The sequence below is a fragment of the Bos taurus genome, chromosome 23, assembly GCF_002263795.3.
Source record: "Bos taurus isolate L1 Dominette 01449 registration number 42190680 breed Hereford chromosome 23, ARS-UCD2.0, whole genome shotgun sequence".
NCBI lineage: Eukaryota > Metazoa > Chordata > Mammalia > Artiodactyla > Bovidae > Bos > Bos taurus.
The window spans coordinates 16628438-16655025 of record NC_037350.1 but is presented as its reverse complement, the minus strand read 5'-3'; the positions used below and the strand labels follow the sequence as shown (position 1 = coordinate 16655025).

Below are 26588 nucleotides of genomic sequence, written 5' to 3'. Positions count from 1 at the left end.
CCTGCAGCCTAGAACCCGTTGCGCGCCAACCGACGACTCCGTCCCCAACGAGATAAACACAGCCAGGCTGTGTCCTTCCGGCGGGCAGCTGGATGCGCACGTGCAGTCCGAGCTGAGTGCTCGAAGCGTACCGGGACTTGTAGTCCACGGGATTCCGGTGGGCCTGGAGCTGCCGAAGAGTGGGCAGGAGCCGGAGGAGGTGGTGCGCAGATACGTGTCAAAGATCCCGGACTTTACTGGGTAATGTAGTCCTGGGTCTGGGAGAAGGTGGTGGAGGCGGGGCAAGGGGCGGGCTCTTCGTCCAAGCTCCCGTCAATCACGAGCGTGGGGCGGGGCTGGAGGTCTGGGCACCCGCCCCCACCCGCACGTCCTGCCCCGCCGGAAGTGAAGGTGCGGGTTGGGTCGCGGGCTCTGAGCGGGTAAGGCGCGCGGAAACACCACTGCGGAGAATCGGTGGGGAGGTTGGGGAACGCCGCAACTCGGGCCATTTGAAGGGAGCCCCAGGGGCCCGAAGAGCGTTTGTCAGGCGGTACAGAGGGGAAGCCCTTGGAGGGGAGAGAAGGGGACGGGTATGCCTAGTCCGAGGTATCTTGTTCGGCGACCCGGAGTTCCTAAGTGAATTGGGGGGAGGGGGCGTTCTCGAAGGGGTGTCTTTTGAGAGGTGGTATGGCCTCCGGTTGGGCTGCTATTTAAGAATTGGCAGAGAAAGGCGGGTGGGCCTCGATTAGGAATGAGTGGTTTTAAGAAGTGAGGGGCCAGGACAGGCTGGGTGGTATGAAGTGCAGGAAACTCGAGGCGTTTAAATGTTTGTGGACTTTAGCAGGAGACCACCAGGAGCTGGTTGAGAGGCTGAAAGTGGATTTAATTTCATCCGACCCGTGTTCTCCTGCCTCCCTGTTCTTGCAGCCCCTGCCCGATGGCAACAGTAGTTCTAGGGGGCGACACCATGGGTCCTGAACGTATCTTCCCCAATCAGACTGAGGAACTGGGGCCACATCAGGGCCCCACGGAAGGCACTGGGGATTGGAGCAGTGAGGAACCAGAGGAAGAACAAGAGGAAACGGGGGCAGGACCAGCTGGCTACTCCTACCAGCCTCTGAACCAAGATCCTGAACAAGAGGAGGTGGAACTGGCACCAGTGGGGGATGGAGAAGATGTAGTTGCTGATATCCAGGATCGGATCCAGGTATGTGGGGGAGGCATTGTTCATGAGCAGGTGGAGCAGGAGTCCCTGAAGAACTGACCCTGAACTGTCTTCTTGGGTTCTGCAGGCCCTGGGGCTTCATTTGCCGGACCCACCAGTAGAAAGTGAGGACGAAGATGAGCAGGGAGCTACAGCATTGAACAACCACAGCTCTATTCCCATGGACCCAGGTAAAAGAGATCATTCTTTTACTCTGGCATAATTATGGAAGAAGGGGACTGGTTAATGCCAATAGAGGGAAGTCCCAGAGGAACATCCTGCTCCTAAAAGAATAGTTTGTAATCTAAGATTTTGCGGACTTCAGAATCCAAGTGAGATGCTATTCTTTTTAGACTGCCAGGATGGGCAGGCTTCCTTAGGAATAACTGGACAGATTCAGTGACCTTACTAGTCCAGAATCTCTGAGTTGATTCAACGAATGGGGAGGGGAGCTGGTCCCATCGTTCCTACCCACTAACTGGTCTCTGCCTGTGATTTCAGAACATGTAGAGCTGGTGAAAAGGACAATGGCTGGTATAAGCCTGCCTGCACCAGGGGTTCCTGCCTGGGCTCGCGAGCTATCAGATGCCCAGTGGGAAGACGTGGTACAGAAGGCCCTCCAAGCCCGGCAGGCCGCCCCTGCCTGGAAGTGACCACCCTGAGAGCTGCCCTAACTCCCTGCATTCCAGGCCAGAACCAGCACAGGACTGAACATATCCTGGTGTCACATTCATCTCCATCCTCCCCAGCTCCCCTCCACATCAAGGCAAATCAGACTTCTTCTCAGAGACCCACTTTATTCAGTTCTGTACATATGGGGACATCGGCCCAAGCCCAACCCACCGTAGCATGTATCACTCTGTGGAGAATAAAGCACCCTATGTACACAGCCAAAAGCTGCACTGCCTGTGCCCTCGGAACCTGGGTCTGGCCCTCCCCAGCCCCTCACCCCTCCAAGGTACCTGAAAGGGACAAATGAGGACCTGCCCAGCATCAACACAAACAAGGAAATAAATAGGTGTTGGGGGGAGCCATGCTTGGAGCACTGCTCCCTGCTTCCTTCTTCTTGGCTTTGGGGACCAACAGCACAGGAAAGCAGTCAGCCCCAGGGTGGTCCCTTCCATGTCAGTGATCCCAGGGTTGCTGCTCACCGGAGAGGGGGCATAGGGTCCGGCGTCTGTTCATCCCCTTCTCTCGGTCCCTTTGGGCCCTCTATTCATCAGCTGTGGTCCAGAGCCTATGCTTTTCTCCTTTTGCCCTCCCACATTGTCTTGGTCAGGCAAGGGGTAAGAGGAAATAATGCAGCCCCATCAGCCTGCACGCCTCTGGGTCTGGGGGCCTATTTGGGCCATTGAGGGTTGGCTCCCCACCGGCTAATTCACTCCAGGAGCCAGTGGGGCTTGACAGAACTTTGGTGAGAATCGTCTCCTGCTGCCCCCTACAGACTTGCAGGGGAGGGAGACGAGGAGGGGGCACCTGGGGCTGAGGGGGAGAGGAGCGTATTAATTTCTGTGTGTATTTCTCAGAGCAGCCTCAGGTAGCTGTGGGGTGAGGAGCAGGAGGGGGCCAGGCATCCCCATGTCACTCTCAGAGCGCCGAGCACCGCCGTGCCCAGCCTGTCTGTACTAGGCGCAGGGAGGCATGAACACCTTTGGGGGAGAAGAGGGGCCACTCTCTGGGTGCCCCTGCTTCCAGGGCCGCGTCCCCCCCTCCCCAGAGCAGAGAGGCCCTGCCTTGCCCCAAGTCAACCAGTGGGGAGCAGAGGGTGGAGGAGGGCTGGGGCAGTGTCCCAGGGCCGAGTGGGCCGTTGCCCTGCTGTGGGAGGTGAGGAGGTCAGAGGGCCTCCTGGCTGGCAGTTAGGAACTCTTCCGCCCGCTTGTGCGCCTCCAGCGCCTTGATGGTGTACACGTCCTGGGGCAGCTCGGACTTCCGCCGGAGCAGCACTTTCTCCTTCTTGATGTCCTTCAGCATCTGTGTGTGCGTGTGCAGAGGGTGGGGGATGACGACCGAGTACCCCGAGTAACCCCACCGTCTTCCTCCCCTTAGTCCCCGGCTCTGCGGCTCCAGCCTCCTCTCCCTCCCAGGGCCGGCTTGTCTTTGTGCTCCCCGCTCCTACCTGCACGGCCTCTGTCTCCACCGTCCTCTTCAGAAGCTGGATGTCCTCTGCCGTGGGGGTCTCGGTCTCCATCGAGTACACGGGAGGCAGAGGGGGAGGCGCTCGGAACATGGGATACTGGGAGGAAAGGAGGCAGACAAGTGGCCACCCGGGTGGTGTGTGGCCCTGTCCGCTTCCCTGCCCTCCTCAAACGTCCCTCCCCCACCCCCAGCGGGGACCTCTCAGTGCAGGGCGATGGCAGAACCAGCTCACCTGGGGATTAAGTCGGGCCAACTCCTCAATCTTTTGCCACATCTCTTCTCTCTCCTTCATGCGAAACCTGCCCCTAGGGAGGAAGCAAAGACAAGATTTGGATGGGCTTGAGAGAGAAGCCCGGGGGCTGGTGTGGGAGAGAAACACCCCCCAGGAGAGACTCACTTCTGCTTCTCAGCCTTGTACTGTTGCGTACAGTCATCAAACAGCTTCTGATTCATCTCCATAAACAGCTTCAGGGCATTGTAGATCAGCCCGTGGATTGTCCTGCGGCCAGGAAGAAAGATGAGGTAGATTAGAGGAGGCACTACCCTTACTGTGCCAGGGCCTCAATTCACTCTCCCAGAGCTCTCACTCTGCCGAGAGCTTTCCAGCGGACTCCTCCCATCCCATCAGCCTCTGCAGCTATAAGCTCATTGCTCTGGACAGATCATGTGACTCGAGACTGGCATTTCAGGCCCTTTACAAATATGGGTCTGCCTGTCCATCCTTGCCTGAACCATGCACTCCAAGAGCCCACTCTTCCCCATTACTTCTCATTTGTCCACCCAGCATTAATGGCCTCCCACACACTTGCTTTTAGCAGGAAAGCTTTTTTACAACACTAGGATTTAATACATTCTAAGAGGATCACATCAGCTTCTCACAACATGGAATTAACTCTCCAAAGCTGCAGAATATCTGACCTCAAGAAGAGATGCAATAGAGGCCACTAATCTGGTGCTGGATGGCACAGATCTCCCATGTGGGTATCTTTTCTCCCCAGTCAGTCCCTCAAGGCCCTGTTAATATACAGTGGGTGCCAGCCCCGGCTTGCTGAGGGACCAGGTGAGACCACTGGCTCTTGAGTCCATCCCCACCCTCCCATATTCCAAAACCAGATCCTCACTGCCCAGCGCCACCCCAGTTCCCTACTTGTTCCAGTGGCTCTTGGAGTTCCTGTAGAGCGCAGGGAACATGATGGGCAGGACTCTGGCGGCGTTGTCACTTATCAGGCTCATGATGTATTCATTGTTCCAGTAATAGAGGGCACGCTCCGCCACCTGGTGGGGACCAGCAGGACTCAGTGGGGACATGGCTCACTAGGCTGAAGCCCTGCCTCGGTTTTCTGGGAGGCCGGGGCTGGGATTTTCTGGGCCTGGGTCTCACCTGGAAATGGGGGCTGGAAACACACTTGGCAAGCTGGCGGAAGAGAGGCTCCATCACTTTACTGAACTCTGAAGGCTCAATGACGTCCAGGATCTCCTCTAGTTCATTCAGAAACATCACTTCCTTGGGACTGTGGGTCTTGGGCCAGAACTTGAGGAGGCCTACAATCACCTGTGAGAGGAGGAGGACCTGGAATGAAACTCGCCCTCAACCCCCTCCTGCTTCTCCAGGAAGCCTTCCTGCCCTCTCCCCGCCAACCCTGGTGGGCGCGAGGTGGCCTTGGCTAAGTACTGGTATTTCTCCAGCTTGGATCTGGGTGCACAAAGGTTTTTCCTGCTCCTTCAGAGAGGAAACCATGTCACCTGTTGGGTTACATCCCTTCTGGGAACCTGCTTCTGGAGCTGCTCAAAAGGTACCCATTGGCAAGGACTGATGACGAGGAGAGATGGAACCTGGGCCCGGGGGGTAGTTACCGGCTCGGTGAGGCTGCTCTCCTTCTCCAGGAACTGCACCACGCAGTATGCCAGCTGCGGGAGGTTGAGGGAAAAAGGAGGTGACATCAGGGCTCAGAAGGTCACAGAGATCAGTAACAGAGACCAGACCTCAGAACAGAAGGGGAGGCAGAGAGGAATCCCGCCCTCATTCCCTCTGCAGCCAGAATGCTTCCCCCTCCCTCTTGTCTCTGCCCCCAGGGCCAGCAAACACCAGGAGGAAGGCAGCTTACCTGAGGGTGGTAGACACTCAGGGACTTGACCTTGTGAAGGGGAAGAAGGACCCGGATCAGGAACATTTTGTGCTCTTCCTTCAGGGGCAAGGCAAAGCCATTGATGATGCTGGGAGGGAAAGGAGGGTTGTTAGGACCAAAGGGCCATGTCCAAGCTCAAGGCACCTGCTACCCCTGCCCGACCTTGTCCAGACCTGTGTGCCCCCGCCCCGCCTCTCACCTGCCCAGGATCTCCAGGAGCTCAGCAATCCCATTGTGATGCTCTGTCTCATAGATGAACCTGAGGGAGGAACAGAGGCTCTCTTGATAACCCCCAACACCCCTCCGCCCTTCTGCAAGTCCCACCTACCGCCCTTCTCCCACCTCCACCTTAGTGGGGGGCTTGCTTTGCTCCTGAGCCCCGGCTCCTGGCCTCACCTGTAGAAGATGTGGTTGATCTGCCTACGGATATAAGCCCGGAGCCCCAAAAACTTGCCATAGATGCGATGCAAGATGGTCTTGAGGAAGTCCCGCTCTCGAGGGTCCTCACTGTCAAACAGGTCCAGGAGCTGGGAGCAGGCAGGAGGAGAAGCAGCAGTGAGGCCGGAGTTGGGGGAAGGCCGGGGCTGGGGTGACCTGGGTCCTGGCCAGGGGAAGCCCAGAGGTTCTCTGAGGCCGAAGAGGGCATGTGGGGCCAAGCCCCTGGGAAGAGTGATTCTATGCTACTGCTGTCCCCCCGGTGATGTCTGGGTATGCACCCTGCATACCCCACTGGGGGGTGGGGGGGGTGGTGAGCAGTAACTCTGCTGCTTTTGTGTTTTCTTCCATTATGCTGGAAGCTTCTATGAACACAGGTTTGTTTAGACCCCCAAGTCAGTCTGCAGTAGACACAGCTGAACCCCAATACAGTACCGATATTCAGCAGCAGCAGCTGGGATGAGTCGGGACGAGGGGCTAGACCTGATGGACTGGAGGGGGGGAGGCGGCAACCTCAGGGACTCACAGCAAGGACAAACTTTTGGTCAATGTATTTCTTGGCTATGTTTGGCTGGAAGTCAGGAGACTCGAGGAAACGTAAGAAAAACTCATAGACGAGCTGCGGGGGGAAAGGAATAGCGCTTAGGGGCATTCCCCCAGGACTGCGAGCGCCCCCTTGCTGCAGGGCACCCCACTGCCCACAGCTAGGCCCCGGCCCCCCTGGCCCTGGTACCTGGAGATGCGGCCAGGCAGCCTCCAGGGTGGGCTCATCTTCCTCGGGGTCAAACTCGGCCCCGGTGGGATTCGATGAAGGGGGCAGCGTCCGAAAGAGGTTCACTGAAAACTGAGGGGTAGGGAGGGCCCAGGTGAGAGCTCCGTCTGCGCTCCTCCGGGGCCCCTGCCCTGCCTGCCTTCCCCTTCCCCAGCGCCCACCATGGTGACGGCCTCAGGGTAGATGGCCTCGGTGACGACATCGCGGCTGTGGGTGATGTACTCCACCATTTCGTTCAGTCCCGCCCGCTTCACCTCCTTGAATTTGAGGTCACTGAGTGGGTCTGACACGAAGTCGAAGAGGACGCAGCACTGGCGCAGCTTCTGGATAAACAGCTCCTCCCGCTCCTGTGTGGGCGAGTCTGGGGCGGGGAGGGGGGCCGTGGTCAGGTCTCCTCCCTGGTCCTTCACTGCGCTGCCCTGCTCGCCTTGCAGGGCCTTCCCCTCCCGCTTCCTGCTGCCATCCTGCTCCCCTGGCACCCCAGGGCAATCCGCCTCACATTCTCTAGAATGTCCACCCCCCAAATACCTCCAAACTGCCATTCTGCCGACGCCCACTGTCCCCTCGGCCTGATCCCCAGCCCCCCTGACCTTCCCCGAGTACCTTTCAGGGCAGGAAGCTTCTGCAGCTCCCGGTTCTTGCTGAGGTTGAAGCGGGAGGAGCTCTGTCGTCGCTCCTTCTTGACAATCTGGGGGCCCCCCGAGTACTTGATCTTGCTGAGCTGCGTGGGGGGCGGCGTGCTGTTGCTGGGACGCTTGTTGGATGATGGCGGCTGGGGTTGTGGCTGGGGCTGGGGCTGCGGCTGCGGCTGGGCCTGGTCAAACGAGCAATTCACTGAAGTCCACTCGCCAAGCTCTGCTTCCCACTCCTGCCCTGCTCCATTGCCCACCTCCAGCCACCTCCACGACAAACCCCCCGGCCCCACGTCCATTTATGCCTCTACAGGCCTGAGCAGCAAACAGCTGCTTCCTGCCCCAAAGGAGCCAAGGCCAGAGTCACAGGCAACTTCAGACTGTGGCCCTGGAAGGGAGTGAGTGGCCTAGAAGCCATGTCACCCAAAGTGATGTCCACTGCCTGTGCACAAAGAGCCTTCAGAACACTCACTCGTGTTCTTCAAGAGCTAAAGCTAACTGACAGACTGATGGTGACAGAAGTGAGACCCGTGGCTCTCCTGCCAGGGCGGAGATGCCAGTGGTGTGCGCGCACCGGGGAGGGGAGGGGGATGTGGGAAGTGACTGAGAAGGTGCATGAGGAACCTTTTGATTAATGGAAACATTCTGTATCTTGACTGGATCAGGGAGGTGGTTCATAGCACAAACATAGGTAAAAATTCATCAAGCAGTATGCTGGAGATTACCGGATTTTATCATTTACCGAATATGTGACATTCTCTAGTTAAAAGTTAAAGAAATTCCTTCTAGTAGTTTAACTTCTAGAAATGCAGTTTAAGAAAAATTCTAAATAGGGACTTCCCTGGTGGTCCAGTGGCTAAGACTACACACTCCTAATGCAGGGGGCCTGGGTTCTATCCCTGGTCAGGGAACTAGATCCCACAAGGCACAACTAAGCACAGCCACATAAATAAAAAATTTTAAAGGGCGTGGAAATTTTAAAAATTGAAAAATCCTAAATATAAAAAAAGGTTTAGTGGGAAAATACTTTTTATGGTCATATAATGGCAAATACATAAATGAATACATGGAAATCACAGAGTTAAAATTATGTTTATGAAAACTATGTACTCAGTGTAATCATACGTGGTTCAGCTGTGAAAAATATTTACACAGTCATAGTAATTTACCCAAAATGGATGGTAAGTATTTTGAGAGGAGGGGAAAATTGGGCACAGAGGTATAAGACACTGGGGCCTTAACTTTCCACATTCGGAAGTCAAGAGATAGCTGAACCTCGAAAACTTTTTTTAAAAAGCAGTAAAAAAGTTATTTGGAGTAGAAAAGTCAACCTCCAAGGAAAGAGTTAGGAGTTGAATGTGGCTGCCACAACAGGACAACAAAGACCAGGGACAGGGCTGCCCTGCTCATTATAAGCCCAAGAGCGCTATCTGGGACTCCCTGGCAGTCCAGTGGTTAAGACACTGTGCTTCCAATGCAGGGGGTACAGGTTCAAACCCTGGTCAGGGAACTAAGATCCCACATGCCACACAACGTGGCCAGAAAATTTTTTTTAATGAAAAATATACATACATATATAAACAGTACACTATCTGGCTTTCTGAACTATTACCATATTGATAAAAATTAAAAAGCCTAAAACTATAGAATGAGAGAAAACTGCTCCCTACTGCTCCCTATGCTAAGTTAAATAAGCAGAATGCAAACCTGTATATACAAAATGAGCTCACCTACTTTAGAGCACATGCACAGAACCCAAAACCCAGGTAAGAAAGAGAAGAACAAGTACACTGTGTTCATGACTATCTCCTGTGACAGCAGAATTAGACATGACTGTTTCCTACTCTTCTAACTTTTTTTTTTACAGGCTGACACTGCTTTTATAAGACAGCTAATTTCCTAAAGCTGTTTCTTTACTTCCTTCTGGACACGGGAATCAGAGCCCCATGAAGCCCATTTTCAGAAGCACGCACCCAGGTGGTCTGCGGGGCTGGGAGAGGGGAGACTCAGCCTCAGGACAGCCCCTGCCCCCACCAGAGAAGAGACTGTGGGGGGACCATGGGAGTGAGGTCACGTCCGGTTGGGGACCCACTCCACAGGAAAGCTGTGCTCCTGTCCTCACACCTGCCATCCCTGCCTCCTCTGCAGCCCCCTCCACAAACTTGCACTTCATAAAATAAGAATGGGGGGAATTCCCTGGTGGTCCAGTGGTCAGGACTCCAAGCTTCCTGCCCTTCCATTGCAGGGGCCACGGGTTCGATCCCTGGTTGAGGAACTAAGATCCTACATGTAGCACAGCCAAAAAAACGAACGAACAAAAAACAATTTTTTTAAATTAAACTTAAAAAAAAAAAGAACAGGAGAATATGAAATTCTCTGCAATAAGGGGGAAGGAGGAAGACACACACTATGCTTTGTGTGCTCTTGAATTTTTTATAAAAACAATGTCTCAAGCTTGTGACCTATCTCAGGATCAGAGGCAGAAGACAAGCGCTGGGTACAGCCTGGGCAGGCGGTGAGTCCAGTGTAGCTCACGACCGCTTCAGCCATCTGGCCCTCTCCTCCACCTGAAATGAACCCCAGACACCAATCTGACCAGGGGAACCCAAAGAAGTGGGGCAAGAGCGGCCACCAAATGCCTCACTTGCCAGGACTACACCAAGCCAGCGTGATCTTGGTTAGAGAGTGCAAGGCACCCTGGAGTCTGGGGTCTCTCTTCCTGTGCATGGAGGACAGATCACACATCGGTGGAGGATTGGGGAGAGAGGCAGAAGGTCAGCGGGGCCAGAGCCTGGTGTGCCTCGGACTTTCCCCGCTTCAGGCTTCCATTTCTCTGTTGCAGGAACAGCCAAATCCTTATCTGCGGAGCTTGATGGTCAAGAGCACAGACTTTGGTCTGACCCCTGATTGTACTGTTTATTAGCTGGGTAATCTTCAGGACCATCACAGACGGTCAATACTGAAATCAGACTGATTATATTCTTTGCAGCTGAAGGTAGAGAAGCTCTATACAGTCAGCAAAAACAAGACCTGCAGCTGCCTGGCTCAGATCATGAACTCCGAAGTGCAAAATGCAGGCTTAAATTGAAGAAAGTAAGGGAAACAACTAGACCATTCCGATATGACCTAAATCAAATCCCTTACGATTATACAGTGGCGGTGAGGAATAGACTCAGTGGATGATATCTGGTAGACAGAGTGCCTGAAAAACTATGGATGGAGGTTGGTAACATGGTACAGGGGGTGGTGACAAACCATCTCAAGAAAAAGAAATGCAAGCAGGCAAAGTGGTTGTCTGAGGAGGCCTTACAAATAGCTGAGGAAAGAAGAGAAGCCAAAGGCAAAGGAGATAGGGAAAGATACACTCAACTGAGTGCAGAGTTCCAGAGAACAGCAAGGAGAAATAAGAAAGCCTTTTTAAGTGAATAATGCAAAGAAACAGAGGGAAACAAGAGAATGGGAAAGACTCGAGATATCTTCAAGAAAATTGGAGATACCAAGGGAACATTTCATGCAAAGACGAGCACAATAAAGGACAGAACTATAAGGACTGAACAGAAGCAGAAGAGATTAAGAAGAGGTGGCAAGAATACATAGAAGAACTATACAAAAAAGGTCTTACTGACCCAGATAACCAAGTTGGTGTGGCCACTCACCTAGAGCTGGACATCCTGGACTGTGAAGTCAAGTGGGCCTTAGGAAGCATTAGTACAAACAAAGCAAGTGGAGGTGATGGAATTCCAGCTGATGTATTTCAAATCCTAAAAGATGATGCTGTGCAAGTACTGCAGTCAATATGCCAGTAAATTTGGAAAACTCAGCAGTGGCCACAGGACTGGAAAAGGTCAGTTTTCATTCTAATCTCAAAGAAAGGCAATGTCAAAGAATGTTCAAACTACCATACAATTACACTCATTTCACATGCTAGGAAGGTTGATGCTCAAAATACTTCAAGCTGGGCTTCAACAGTACATGAACCGAGAACTTCCAGATGTTCAAGCTGGATTTAGAAAAGGCAGAGGAACCAGAGATCAAATTGCCAACATTACTAGATCATATAAAAAGCAAAGGAATTCAAAACAAAATATCTACTTCTGCTTCGTTGACTACACTAAAGCCTTTGACTGTGTGCATGCATACATGCTCAGTCCCTTTAGTCATATACTTAAGACCATATGGATTGTAGCCCACCAGCCTCCTCAGTCCATGGGGTTCTCCAGGCAAGAATACTAGTTTGGGTTGCCATGCCCTTTTCCAGGGGATCTTTCTGACCCAGGGATAGAAGCCATGTCTCAGTATTGCAGGTGGATTCTTTACTGACTGAGTCACCAAGGAAGCCCTTTCACTGTGTGGATCACAACAAACTGTGGAAAATTCTTAAAGAGATGGGAGGGACTTTCTTGGTAGTCCAGTGGCTAGACTCCATGCTCCCAACACAAGGGGCCTGGGTTCAATCCCTGGTCAGGGAACTAGATCCCACATGCCGCAACTAAGAGTTTGAATGTCAAAACTCACAGGGCAGCCAAATAAATAAATACTCTTTAAAAAAATAATAATAATAAAATAAAGAGATGGGAATACCAGATCCCCTTACCTGCCTCCTGAGAAACCTGTATACAGGTCAAGAAGCAACAGTTAGAACTGGACATGGAACAACGGACTGGTTCCAAATTGGGAAAGGAGTACATCAGGGCTCTATATTGTCACCCTGCTTATTTAACTTATATGCAGAGTACATCATGTGAAATGCCCAGCTAGATGACTCACAAGCTGGAATCAAGACTGCCAGGAGAAGTATCAACAATCTCAGACATGCAGATGATACCACTCTATTGACAGAAAGCAAGGAGAGACTGAAGAACCTCTCGATGTGGGTGAAAGATGAAAGTAAAAAAGCTGGTTCAAAACTCAGCATTCAAAAAACTAATTTCATGGCATCTGGTCCCACCACTTCATGGCAAATAGATGAGGAAACAGTGGAAACAGTGACAGATTTTATTTTCTTGGGCTCCAAAATCACTGTGGGTGGATTGCAGCCATGAAATTAAAAGACGCTTACTCCTTGGAAGAAAAGCTATGACAAACCAAGACAGCCTATTAAAAAGCACAGACATCATTTTGCTGACAAAGGTGCATCTAGTCAAAGCTATGGTTTTTCCAGTAGTCATGTATGGACGTGAGAGTTGGATCATAAAGAAGGCTGAGCACTGACAAATTCATGCTTTCAAACTGTTGTGCTGGAGAAGACTCTTGAGAGTCCCCTGGACTGCAAGGAGATCAAACCAGTCAATCCTAAAGGAAATCAACCCTGAATATTCATTGGAAGGACTGATGTTGAAGCTGAAGCTCTAATACTTTGGCCACCTGATGCAAAGAGCTGACTCACTGGAAAAGACCCTGATGCTGGGAAAGATTGAGGGCAGGAAGAGAAGGGGATGACAGAGAATGAATGGTTGGATGGCATCACTGACACAATGGACATGAATTTGAGCAAACTCTGGGAGATGGTGAAGGACAGGGAAGCCTAGCATGCTGCAGTTCAGGGGGTCTTAGAGACTTGAACACAATTTAACGAATGAACAACAATACCACCTCCAGGAGGTCACAGCCTCTCTGCACCTCATTTGTAAAGCAGGGACAGCAACAGGACTGACCTCACAGGGCTGTAATGAACAGTACAAGGCACATGCAAGTGTCCTATAAGTAGTATCTTCTCTATTAATACTCTTATCATTTCCCATCCTTGGAAATCCCGGAAACGAGCACCTCAAACGTTCCTTAGAGGGACTTCCCTGGTGGTCCAGCGGCTAAGACTCCATGCTCTCAGTGCAGGGGGCCATGGTTCAATCCTTGGCCAAGGGACTCGATTCCACATGCCACAACTAAAAATCCCGAGAGCTGCAACTAAGACCTGGCACAGCCAAATAAATATTTGAAAAGACCCACCTTCTTGCAAAAAGCCTTCTCCAGGCCTTGCTTGTCCCCACTCCGCCCCCAACCTCCTGACACTGCTTGCCTGTTCCACTGGCTCTGTGATCATCCCCAGTGACACCTCTTGCTCGCTCTGTGTATGTGTCATCCCCTCACTAGAAAGCAAGCCCCTTTAAAGCCAGGACCCTGGTTTGTATGCCTCTAGGTCTCCTCAGCACTGGCACCTAGCAGGCATTCAGCAGATGACTGGTTGTTTGATGGAGGGGCCAAGCCCAGGCCCATCCCCACAGGCCCCTCCTGTGCCTGCCGGGGACCCTCCAAACAAAGCCCTGCACAGTGGTTGGGGCCCAGCAGGAGCGAGAAACACCAAGGAGATGACAGTGACGGGCTCGGCGGCAGCTGAGGAGTGAGACTCAGGAATAAGACGTCTCTCTCCATCTGTCCAGGTAAGATGCAAAAACCCGCATCTGCATGAACTTCTGACTGAGGGGACATCCAGAGAAATGAGGCATTCTTCCCAAAAAGGGAAAAGCAAGACCTCAATTTTCTGTGCTAACGAGCAGAGGGTTGGACTAGATCAGTAGTTTGCCAAACATTCTCCAAGTAAGGTTTTAAGAAAACAGACGTTGCATGGCTGAAAATCATAGTTTTAAAAAAACCACCCAATGAGTTGATGCCTAAGGTCCCTTCCCCAGCAGGGACTGAAGGCTGGGGTGGCCAGAGAGCCGCTGAGCCAGCTTGGCCTGCCCTACCCTGTCCCTACCCCACTGGGCCACCCTGGTTTTAGAAGGACCATTGGCTCCCAGGCCCCAGATACAAGGAGCAGCTGAGAGACAGCTGGTCTGGCCAGCAAAGTCCTGGTCTAGGAAACATACTTGTCAGAGGGAGTATGGGTGTGTGCCAGGAACTCATTCATGTTCAACCCTTTCTCCTTAAGGCTCTAGCATCCAATGTCTCCTTCACTGACCTGGGCTAGAGATGAGAGGCAGGGGCATCTCCAGGAGAACCTTCTGCAGCCATCAAAGTATGGGTGGACACTGCCCAAGGGCAAGCTAGTGACCTGCCCGCTACCCTCTCCTGTATCCTGCCTGCTCCCACTTCTGAGACTCCATAGTGGCTGTCACCTCTGCCTGAAGAGCCTTCCTTTCCATTTCTTTTCTTTTTTTTTTTTTTAATATTTATTTATTTCACAGCGTCGGATCTTGTTGCAGGTCACGGACTCTCGTCGTGGCACATGGGCGGGGAGCAGGCTTAATTGTCCCACAGCATGTGGGATGTAGGTTCCCGTATCAGGGTCCAACCCACAGCCCCTGCATCCCAAGGCAGATTCATAACCAGTAGATCACCTGGTGGCTCAGACAGTAAAGCATCTGCCTATAATCTGGGGGACCTGGGTTTGATCCCTGGGTTGAGAAGATCCCCTGGAGAAGGCAATGGCAACCCACTCCAGTACTCTTGCCTGGAAAATTCCATGGATGGAGGAACCTGGTAGGCTACAGTCCATGGGGTGTAAAGAATCGGACACGACTGAGCAACTTCACTGGTCTGTAGCCCACCAGGGAAGTCCCCTCCTCCCACTTCTAAACTTACAACAGGATCAAGTTCCAAGAAGCCTTCCTGGATGCAGGCCTCCAGCAATCCAGTGGGGCCGTGAATTGACGCATCATACCCACACTCAGGAGAGACTGCAACCATACTTGCCCACTCTGAACCAATCGCATTTCAAGCTGATCCTAACACAGGCACCAGTAATCATTAAACCCATATATTTAAATATAAACTGGCATGTAGAAATATAATTTAAGCACTACAGAAGGTATTGTAGGAAAAAGATGAAAGATAAAATTATCAGTGAAAAATGAAAGATTAATGTTATAGTTTTTGCACGGTGAATTAACTGGCTGAATAAAGATCATTGTAGTTTAAAACTCTGGAAATCAGAGGGGCATTTTCTCCTGTACTGACACCAAGAGCTAGCTCTACCCACCTGTGCTTAATACAGTCCTTCCTTCATTTATGCACGAATCACACTATGCATTGCAGATGAAAAGGTGAATAAAGTAGGGCCCTTGCCCTCAAAGCGCTCACAGTTCAGTTGGCAAGACAGACACGAAAGCAATCATTAGTACATGGGCAATACGAAACCAGAGAGCAGCAAAAGGTTTGGGAACACAGAGGGCTGAGTGACAAACGCTGCCTGAAGACCTAGGGAAGCCATCCCTGAAGAGGTGACTTTTGCTTCGGCTCTTAAAGGATAAACACAGGTTCAGGCAGAGAATGAAAGGAAAGGGGACTTTCCTGGTGGTCCAGGGGCTAAGGCTCCGCGCTCCCAACGAGGGTGTCTGGGTTTGATCCCTGGTCAGGAACTAGATCCTGCAAGCCGTAATTAAGACCCGGCACAGTCAAATAAATAAATAAAATAAAAAAGTTTAAAATAAAAGTAAAAAGAATGAAAGGAGAGGGAAAAAAGCAGTCCAGGCTAATTAATGTGCGTGTTAGCTGCTCTGCTGCTGCTGCTGCTAAGTCGCTTCAGTCGTGTCCGACTCTGTGCGACCCCATAGACGGCAGCCCATCAGGCTCCCCCGTCCCTGGGACTCTCCAGGCAAGAACACTGGAGGGGGTTGCCATTTCCTTCCCCAATGCATGAAAGCGAAGAGTGAAAGTGAAGTCGCTCAGTCGTGTCCGACTCTTAGCGACCCCATGGACTGCAGCCTACCAGGCTCCTCCGTCCATGGGATTTTCCAGGCAAGAGTACTGGACTGGGGTGCCATTGCCTTCTCCGGTTAGCTGCTCAGTCGTGTCCAACTCTTGGCAACCCCATGGACTGTATGCAGCCCACCAGGCTCCTCTGTCCATGGGATTCTCTAGGTAAGAATACTGGCATGGACAGCCATGCCCTCCTCCAGGGGATCTTCCCCACCCAGGGATTGAACCCAGGTCTCCAGCATTGCGTTGCGGGCAGATTCCTTACCGTCTGAGCCACCAGGGAAGCCCCCAGACTAATGGGATGACATCAATAAGGCTCATAGCATTGAAAGGTGGGAGGTCTAGGGGGGTTGGAAGACAGGGCAGGGCCAGCCCACGAGGGCTGAGGGTGGGAATTTGAATTTGTGAGCAATGAGATGACAACAGGAGTTTTTCAGCAAAAGGCCTGATAGGACCAAAAATGCTTTCAGGGTAACAACTCTGTCTACAGGGGTGTCAGGCTGAAGTGGAGGAGACTCAGATTACTTCCTCCTCCCTTTGTCCCTGCTCCCAGAACTCAAGACAGGGCACAGAGCATATGAACTGCTCTCTCCAAAGACAGACCAGGAAAGACCCCTGGCTTGCAGCAGGTCTGACCTGATCTCTCAAGACTCTTTTCCATTCTAAGATTCTTCACCAGCCTATCAGGTCATTAAGAACACCAGAGGACTGGCTCCCAAGCCACACAGGCCTGGGTTGAATTCCAGTTCTGCTGTTTTACTGCCGAGTACAAGCTACTTCATATCACTCAGCCTCAGTTTTGTCTGTAAAATGGAGCTTAGGATGATAACAGATGCCCTCAGGGGAGTGCTGTAAAGATTAAATGAGAAGATTATAAGATCAAGTGCATGCCAAGTAATTAGCACCCTGCCTGGGTCAGAGTGTGCTGGGTCCCCCCAAAATTTACATCAACATCTGTGAATGTGACCTTATTTGGCAACAGGATCTTTGCAGATGTAATCAAGTTAAAATGAGGTCACATTGGATTAGGGTGGGCCCTAAATGCAACATGATTGGTATCCTATTAAAAGGGAAATTTGGACACAGACATAGAGGCACAGGGGGCTTCCCTGGTGGTTCAGTGGTAACAATCTGCCTGCCAACGCAGGAGACGCAAGCTCATTCTCTGGGTTGGGAATATCCCCTGGAGAAGGAAATGGCAATCCACTCCAATATTCCTGCCCGGGAAATCCCATGGACAGAGGAGCCTGGTAGGCTACAGTCCATGGGGTCGCAAAGAGTCTGACGTGACTTAGTGACTCAAGAGAGGCACGGGAGAACGCTGAGTGAAGGCCGAGTCAGAGATTGATGCACCTACAAGCCAAGGGCTTCCCACGTGCCTCAGTGGTAACGAATCTGCCTCCAGTGCAGGAGATGCAAGAGATGCGGGTTTGATGCCTGGGTCGGGAAGATCCCCTGGAGGAGGAAATGGCAACCCACCCCAGTATTCTTGCCTGGGAAATCCCATGGACAGAGGAACCTGATGGGCTACAGCTCCTGGGAGGGCAAAGAGTCAGACACGACTGAGTACATGAGCTGAGAAACACCACGGACGGAAGAAAGCCACCAGAAAGGAGAGAAGCACGGAAGAGAGTCTTCCCTAGACCCTCAGAGGAGCGTGGCCTGCTGACACCTTGATTCCAGACTTCCAGCCTACAGAGCTGTGAGACCGTAAACGTCTGTTATTTTAAGCCACCCAGTTGGTGGTAACTAGTTATGGCTGCCCTAGGAAACTATACACAAGTACCTGCTCAATACAATACACATTGGCTGCTAGAAGTATTATTAGGATTAACTGGAAAGACCGGAAAATGTTTGACACAGGATAAGTTTGACTGTAAGAGCCCAAAGTTCAGGATTAGAAAAAGGGCAAGAGAAGGACTGTGCCTGGCAACTCCCCTGATGGTCCAGTGGTTAGGATTCTGCTCTCTCACTGCTGAGGGCCTGGGTTCAATCCCTGGTTAGGGAACTAAAATCCCATAAGTTGGGAAGCATGGCCAAAAAAAAAAAGAGAGAGAGAGAAGGACTATGTCAAACAGTGTCTGATGTCCTGGGCCTCATGGCCTGGTCCCCAACCATTCCACCATCCCTCTGCCTACGACCACCCTCATGCATTTCTGCAAATTCACAAAGCAGAACTCCTGCAGCTGCCTCAGACACGTGAGGCTCCGTTTCACAAAACAGAGGCCGAGGTGAAGGCAACACTCCCCTTTTCCAGAGGGCGGCAGAGGAATCACAGCAGCTAGTCTCAGCTCTTTTCTTAACTTGCTTGGACCTTCGTTTCCCTACCTATGAAAGAAGACAGTTAGCCTCTCAGGCTCCTTCTAGGTCTAACTTGAAGCTGGTTTGCTTGCTCACACACTCATGAATGCATTCAAATGCTAGTGCCTCTCGTGTGCCAGGCCCTTCAGTGTGAACAAGAGCCTCTTGGAGCTCACAGGCTAACATAGGAGACAACTGACACACAATGAATTCCCAGGAACTGTTCCGTTACTGCTGTGGTTGAGCGCTGCCGTGGGGTGATATAGAAGCCCTGATGCCCTGGGCATGGGGATGGGGACAGGTGGTCCAGGAAGGCTGCTTGCAGAAAACGACGGCCAATCTGTCCAGTAACTGAACGAGCAGGAGCAGGTCAGGCAGAAGGTGGGAGCTGCCCCTGAGCTACTCCATTCTGTCCCTTTAAATCCTGTTTCTGGGATTTCCCTGTGGTCCAGTGACTAAGACTCCTTGCTCCCAAAGCAGGGGGCCTGGGTTCCATCTCTGGTCGGGGAATTAGATCCCGCACGCTGCAACTAAGAGCTCACGTGTTGCCACTAAAGATTCTGCATGCTGCAACTAAGACCCAGTGCAGCCAAATAAATATGTATTTTAATCCTGTTTCTAAGTCTCTCATGCCGTTTTGGAATCAGTTGCTGGCTCTGACCACCTTCCCTGCAGGTCCCACATGTCATGGCTCCTGAAGGGGAGACTGAGCCCGGAGAGGGCGCCCCCCCACAGAAGCATCTCCAGGTGACCTCCTGTGAACCGAGGGCCCCAGCACACAGAGGAGGAAGCCAGCTGCTTTCATAGTGTGGTGGGGGAAACACATCTGGGGACAAGCCACTGCTTGTCCAGCACTGGGTGACAAGGACAAGCCGAGACACGTGTCCAGACACCAGGGTAAATTCCTCCTCTGTGGTCCTCAACTCCCACCTCTGTAAGGTGGGGCAAACCTCCCCAGCTGCCTCCCACCACTTGAGTGAAGCGAAAAATGATGGTTATAGGTGTAAAAAGTGCTTGGCCCTCTTTGGAAGTGACAGGGACCAGGAGTATCCAGAAGAATCAAGGGCCACAGTTAACCCCAACCAAACACTTTTTAGTCCATCTCCTCTCCACCCACCACCTCAACCCCTAAGACCTGCCTGGAATTAGGGAGTTCTATTTCCTTTTCACCTCCATCCCTCTGAACAGCTTAGCACAGGAGGCGGGAAGCATAGTAACAAGGATCACTAGCTTCCGGGTAACACAGACACCTGCTGATGCTCCCAGGACCGTTCAGCATCTGAGCATCCTACTAAGCACACTTCCCAAACTTCCACGGACACACTCCAGACTTCCTTAAGTCCCTCCCCCATCCTGTGCACGCACAGCTTGCCATTTATTACTTTATGGCCCTAGATTGCCAGGCTGCGCTGACCTCTGCTCATGACTGTCCTTCAGCAGCTCCCATCTGATCCGCACCAAGGGCAGCAGGCCCAGCCCTGCCCAACTCAGGGACACTAGCCACTCCCCACCCCCGGTCCCACCCAGAGCCACGCTGAGGTCACTTGCTGCCCCCATTGAGCACCTGTGCACTTTCCCCTCCTCCCCAGGACCCAGGATCCCCCCAGCTTTTTGCCCTAAAAGAAAAGGAATTCTCAACCCTTTGGCAGACAGAGAACTGACTTTCACAGGAATGGCTGGGGAGTCGGGAAAACTGGAAGGCGTCTTTGGTCCATGGCAGCCAAAGTGAAATGCTGCCTGAGGATGGTCTGGCCAGCCTTTCCTTCCCTTCTGCCCGATAACCTCTGGCCCCCCCCAGGGACCCCTCATCCCACTGGCCATCACGCAGCTGGAGCTGCTGCCTGCAGCATAACTAGGGCAGTGCCCACGTTCATTACCTCCTCCGTGCTCTCGCCTCCACCATCCTTGCTCGAACTGCTGGGCTTGGCCGTACCTTTGGCAAGCTTGGGGGGCTCCTGAGAGGGGGAGATGGAGAGTTAGCAGTTGATCAGGCAGGGGGAGGCCCTATCCACATCCCTTCGGTCTTATCCAATTATCCAATTGAATCAATCAGTCAGGACCCCTGAGCATGTACCTTAAACCTGGGGGAGTAGGGTGGGGTTTGGGGTACACCAAGGGAGATCGGTCCCTCAAGGGCACCAATGAGTTTAGAATCTGGTTAGAAAGACAACTCCAACACACAATAATACAGCATGATCATGCTTCTTCACCTCACAGGACTGGTGTATGAGTCAGGGCCTCTGTCAAGTAAGAACGAGGGCGAGGAGGCTCAAGGGAAACGAATCCTGGAACAAGCTGCTCAGACTGGCTTCTGGTTAAAGTGGGCAGAGCGGGCCTAAGGCTCTCAGGCTAGAGGGAAGGGTCATCACGCTACACCCGAGGCTATCTGGGAAGACCGGGAAGCATTTTCTGGATATCACAAACAGCACCCAGACTAGTAACTGCTACTGGCATAATCAGTGGGGCCCAAGAATGCTGACAGGTATGGGAATTGTCCCAAGAAGGCCTTGGTGGACAAGCACAAGGACAGGGTTGGGGGTAAGGCCCTGAAGGGTTATGAAGAGTGAGCACTAGTCTGAAGTCTCCCTTGGGAACCTGGCTGCGGGCTCAGAGCCCTGGCCTGCCCAGCATCTCTTCCTATGCTCCAGGCCAAAAAAAACAACTGCCCAGGGAACAGGATGGGGAGAATGGGAAAAAGACTTGGGGATTTCGATCCGACTGCAAGCTCAACACAAATCATCCATGTGCTGTGGCTGCCACGGCAGCTCATGTGACCTGCCGTCCGGTTAGCAGACCTGTGCAGCGTGCGTGTCCTTGACACTGACGGAGCCATCCTGGAGGCTAGCTCAATTGGGAGCCTCAGACTTTGGGAGGGACAAAGACAAATCCTAGGTTTTGTTCAGGAGGGAAATACAACCCATACTGGGAGTATATTCAAAAGCATGTCCTGAGAGCAACAGCTGCAGGAACTGGGATAGTTAACAATGGGAGGGAGGAGCCCTGGCGGGTGGGGGAGCTAGAGGGATCCTTACAAATAAATGAAGGGCTGCCATGTGGACTAAAGATGCAACTTGTTCTACGTGGACCCAGAAGCCCTAAGAGCCACGGGCTAAGGTAGCAGGAAGACAGGCTGAGACTACAAACGAGGAAGACTTTTCTCCTGGAGCAGCTGCACAGAAACCTGCTGTAGGGAGGCGGCAGCGCCCCACCTGACAGCACGCGAGCAGAGGTGCACTGAGGCCTCCTCCCAGGCACGACGCAAAAGGGACCCCAGCCTTAAAGGCAGATGGGTTTGGGGGACTTGGAAATCACTTCCAGCTCTGAGATCCTGCGACTCCTGAGCACCTGAGCCCCTTCAGTGAGAAGTGTTAAACCCAGTGATTATGCTGATGGGGGCTAAAGGATTTCAGGGAGAAGCGAGCGCTGCGTGGGCTGGAGCAGGGGGAAGGTTTCCTGGGGGCGGGGAGGCAGGGAGCTGTTTCTAGGCGTGGAGCAGCTCCAGTCATGAAGGAGCCATGCGTGTGCTCTAGGCGGCTGAGGGCCTCCCCCGTGGCCCCTCACTGGGCTGGGCACCCTCACCCCTCGCCAAGGGGCCAGGGAGGGGCACAGAACATGGGGCAGAGAGGAGAAGGATGAGGGGGTGCCTGCAGGATGCAACACTGGGGCGACCGTCTGTACACACCCCAGTCGTGGGCTTCTGGGACACAGCTGGCCCACGTGCACACACGTCTCACTTCTCTCCTTGACCGTGGGTTCCTCGTTCCTTTCTGTACCCCTCCACCCACCCTGCAGCGCTCAGACATCTTTCTCAGGGAATGTGCCAAAGAGAGACCCCGGCTGCTTGCGGGGGTGTGTGCTGAAGGGTGGTGGGCAGTGGGAACCAGGCCTCCACCCTTGCTCCCTGGCCCCCGCAAGACAACAGGCAAAGTGCACACGCTTCAGCCCAGCCCAGCCGTCCAGGGCCACACGGCACTGTGGTTTACAGCCAGCCGTGTGTTCCCAGCCCAGCTCTTTGTAGCTACACAATCATGGGCTAGTTAACTAACCTCACTGAGCCTGTTTCCTCGTCTATTCAGTGCCGACAATCAAAGTACCTGATTCCTTCTGCTTATTTAATGTTTTTATTTTTTAATTTTCTGGCTGCACCGCACGACATGCAGGATCTTAGTTCCCGGACCAGGGACTGCACCCACACCCCCTGCGGTGGAAGCTTGCAGTCTTAACCACCGGGCCACCAGGGAAGTCCCCCTAGTTCCCTTTAGTACAGTGTCTGGCACGTGAAAAATGAAATGTTAGTCAATGTTATTACTATTATTATGAACAAGAAAGTGGGAGGGAGTGGGGACACCTCCACCCAGCAACCAAAAAGACAGAAGTCCTAGATCAGAATGTGAGGGAAGAGGAGGGATGCAAATCTCCCCAAGGGTTGACTCAGCGCTCATACATTGAGCACCTAAGGTGTACAAGGATGACACCAAACCAAAATGGAGCTTAGTTATTTTCTCAGGGGGAAGAAAAGACATGTCCACAGTTCCAGTCCAAGGGAACACAAAAAGGCCATAAGTAACCTACCAAGTGTTCTGCAAATCCAGGGGAGAAGGGAGGGCTCACCCCCAACTAAGGGTTTGCAATGGGCTTTAGGAAAGAGGCCATGATGTTTGGCCAAGAATGGGACCACCAGAATGGGAGAAACGACAGATGAGCAATACAGATCCTCCATCCCCTCCTCCTCTCTGTCCCCACCCCACTTAGGCAAACCCCAGTCACATTGTCAGGACTTGTCAACCATAGAAGGAGGCCAAATGCAACTGGAAATCAAAAGCAGAAAGTTACACCTTAAAGGGGATCAGAGGTGCCTGGCCCATGCACCCCGATCCTTCTCATACTCTTTCCCAACCAAACACTTACACCTGTGGTCCTAGAAAGTCTTAAGAGATTTTCTTCTCAGTCCTCTAGTAGATAAAGGCTTTCTGTGGATGAGACAGTATCTGTTCCATCAGACTAAAAACTACAGATCAGGGATGTCTCTGGCAGTCCAATGGTTAACACTCCATGCTTCCAGTGCAAAAGGCTCAGGTTTGATCCCTGATAGGATAACTAAGATCCCAAAGGCTGGGCAGTATGACCAAAAAGTAAAAATTAAAAGAACAAAAAAACAAGCTACAGATCGGCAAGGAACTCATCAGCTTCTTCTGAATTTCATCCCTCTCCACACTCCTCGTAGAAGCCCTTCAGCCCCTGGTGTGGCTGACTTGTGCGTGTATCACCTACAGCTAAGCTGCCCAAACCACCTCAGCATGCCCGCTTCCCAAGGGCACGGGGCCTGGGTGGGGCACCCAAACCTGCCCAGCTCAGCTCCCTAGGAGGTACAGTGCCTTCTATACCATTACTAACCCAACGTTCAGAATCTCAGGCCCTGAGAGGTTATGGGGACAATCCAGAATCAGAGCCGTCTGACAAATCTCCATCGGCCCCAGGATAAGGAGTCTAATTGATAAGGTCAGAGATGGCACAAGCAGCAACCCAGCCAATCAGAGGGCAAAGGAAAACAAGCCATCTCTGGGGTCATAAAGTGGGTGAAGAGAACACCAGGCCAGAGCTGGCGTCCACCGCGAGGGGCCAGCCCCGGGGAAGAGAAGAAGCTAGGGGAGGCTGGAACTGGTATCCTAGCATCCTCTGTGTGAGTCTGTACCTCAAAGGAACCACACCTCTGAGTCAGACCTCAGCAACAGCAGGAAATAAAGGATACAGAAAGACAGGAATGAAGAAGATGGGAAGGCAGTTCGGAGGTAGAGGAGGAAGGTGAAAGAAGGCAACATCAAGAAATGGCCTGTCAGGACACCAGACAAAAAGCAAGGGTGTCCAGGGGTGGCTCGCCTGTGGGCTAAGAAGAAAAGCTAATCTGTCTGTGAGGGCAGATTCCCAATTTGAGGATAGTATGGCCCTGGAAAGACAGAAACCCAGCACTGGTACAAAAAAGGAAAAATGCAAAGGTTATCCTCAATTAGGAATAAGGGGAGGGGCCTGCCCAGATGATGAAAGGTGACTGGTTTAGGATGAACCTGGGAGCGGGGTGATGCCTGTTATCAAGGCTTTGGTACAGAGGAGGCCTTTAAGTCAGGAGACCTGATATTACAGATGGGCCTCCAGGAGACTGTGTGACCTTGGCCCAGTCCCTTCCCCTGCCCCTAGGATCGAGGCCTCAGTCTCCTCATCTGTATCATGAGGGATTGCACTGAATGCGCTCAGACACCCTGACTTCCAAGGTTCCATCAGTAGAAGGAACGGTTCGGTCCTGGTTTACAAGTTTGTGTGTGAAGGAAGAACTAGAGGGAGGGGCCTAGGCCAGATTCGGTGGAGGAGAGAGAAAAGCAGAGCTATTCTAGGTCAAGGAGCTTGGCGGGGAGGGAGAAGGTTGCTGTAAGGGACGGTGGAGAAGGCAGGCCCAGGCCCAAGCCCAGACGGGTGAGAAGAGGAGGGTCGAGAAGGGGCTGCGCGGGGCTGAAAAGGGGGGGCTAGTTCTGGAGGGAGGTGCTGTCTCAAATAAGCGGCTGTCCCAAACGGCAAACGGGTGGGGGATGGGGAGGTGATGGGGGGAGAAAAAGCAGGAGAGTGACCTGGGAGCGAGGCAGGATCTGGAGGGAGGAGGTTACCCTGGGCCGGGGGTCGGTGGAGAGAGGAAGGGAGGTGCATGTGGGGCGGACTCTATCCCGGACAAGGGTGGGAGCTTTCTCAGCTGCGGCAAAGGCTGGAGGTGCGACGAGCAGCGGGGATGGAGGGCTGGCCCCGGGGAGTCCTGCGGGGGCCGGACGGGAGGGTCGGTCTGGGGCTGTCCCGGGCCTGGCTCGGGCCCCTCCCAGAGTTCCGCGCAGGCCCCCAAGGCGGAGGCGCGGGGAAAAGGACCACGCTCACCTTCTCCTTCTTCAGTTTATAGGGCATCTCGGCCCGTCCGGACCCTGCCCGGCTCCTGCGGCCCCGCTCCGGCTCCGGCTTTGCTCGGCCGCACTCGGCCCGCTCGGCGTCTCTTCGCCACCGCCTGCGCGCTGCGCCCGGGTCGAGCGGTGTCTGTGTTCCAATTGGCCCGAACTCTTACAAACCTGCCTGACAACCAGGCGCCGCCTCCTCCGATTGGTCGCTGGAAGCAAGCGGCTTCTTTTTTTTCTCATTGGAAAGGAAGAGTACAAACCGCCAGGGTTCGACTCCCAGAATTGGCTAAAGTGGGAGGTCCCGCCCTAAAGGGGGTCGAGCTTAGCGTGAGAGGCGGGGGTCAAGGGAAGCCCGGGCTTTGCACCGAGTGCCGCACTTCGGCGTCTGGTGTGCGTTGGATTCGGCCATTCTTCGCAGCTCGTTCCGCTCTAAAGTGGCTCTCACTCTTTCCCCACTGCGACTCCGCCCAGTCCGAATTGAAGGAAAGAAGCCCTAAAATGAAGGGTACCTTTCTTCATCAGGGTAACGTGACACTGATTGCCTACGCAAAATTGGAGAGAGCTCCCAGGAGTCCTCGAGGGCCTGTTTCCTAGAGGAGGCTTGAGGAGGATCAAAGGGGAAGCCTGGCAGGAAGGGACCGGGCTGAAATGAGATGAGAATCCAGGATCTGTTCCAGCTTTGGGAATAGGATCCCCGTTCCTACTGCATCTGTCCTAGGGTTGGGGAACCAGCTAGACACAAGCACTTGAGAAGGTGGTGGACATGCTACCTCATTCTTGAGCGTCTCGGGAAATACATCCCTTACTCCCGCTAAGCCAGCGTCCTAAAGGATAAGATCAGTTCCTGTCCTCAAGGAGTTCACAGTCTGGTGAAGTGCACAGCCCTGTATAAACCTATGATTAAGGTACAATGTAATAAATTACACCAAACTAGTAGTGTCTGGAATCAAGATTGCTGGGAGAAATATCAATAACCTCAGATATGCAGATGACACCACCCTTATGGCAGAAAATGAAGAGGAACTAAAAAGCCTCTTGATGAAAGTGAACGTGGAGAGTGAAAAAGTTGGCTTAAAGCTCAACATTCAGAAAACGAAGATCATGGCATCCGGTCCCATCACTTCATGGGAAATAGATGGGGAAACAGTGGAAACAGTGTCAGACTTTATTTTCTGGGCTCCAAAATCACTGCAGATGGTGACTGCAGCCATGAAATTAAAAGACGCTTACTCCTTGGAAGGAAAGTTATGACCAACCTAGATAGCATATTCAAAAGCAGAGACATTACTTTGCCAACAAAGGTCCGTCTAGTCAAGGCTATGGTTTTTCCTGTGGTCATGTATGGATGTGAGAGTTGGACTGTGAAGAAGGCTGAGCGCCAAAGAATTGATGCTTTTGAACTGTGGTACTGGAGAAGACTCTTGAGAGTCCCTTGGACTG

At 52.6% G+C, this 26588-nt stretch overlaps 2 protein-coding genes across 5 annotated transcripts; one reads left to right on the top strand and one right to left on the bottom strand.

Annotated features, from left to right (window-relative positions):
* The first annotated feature begins 156 nt into the window (after nucleotides 1–156).
* Nucleotides 157–2079, top strand: MEA1 (male-enhanced antigen 1). Of its 4 annotated transcripts, none has more exons than XM_010818167.4 (4): nucleotides 157–240; nucleotides 907–1186; nucleotides 1272–1374; nucleotides 1685–2079. In XM_010818167.4, exons 2-4 carry the CDS (start codon nucleotides 917–919, stop codon nucleotides 1834–1836), a joined length of 525 nt encoding a protein of 174 aa, XP_010816469.1. In that variant the 5' UTR covers nucleotides 157–240; nucleotides 907–916; the 3' UTR covers nucleotides 1837–2079.
* PPP2R5D (protein phosphatase 2 regulatory subunit B'delta) lies at nucleotides 1961–25267 on the bottom strand. The gene is made up of 16 exons (NM_001206358.1): nucleotides 25135–25267; nucleotides 20100–20177; nucleotides 7256–7466; nucleotides 6814–7013; nucleotides 6614–6724; nucleotides 6407–6499; nucleotides 5842–5972; nucleotides 5645–5704; nucleotides 5425–5533; nucleotides 5174–5227; nucleotides 4701–4871; nucleotides 4467–4594; nucleotides 3717–3818; nucleotides 3552–3624; nucleotides 3300–3416; nucleotides 1961–3154 (listed from the first exon to the last, which is right to left on the bottom strand). The coding sequence occupies exons 1-16, from the start codon at nucleotides 25159–25161 to the stop codon at nucleotides 3017–3019; spliced, it is 1803 nt and encodes a 600-aa protein (NP_001193287.1). The 5' UTR covers nucleotides 25162–25267; the 3' UTR covers nucleotides 1961–3016.
* Nucleotides 25268–26588: the final 1321 nt, after the last annotated feature.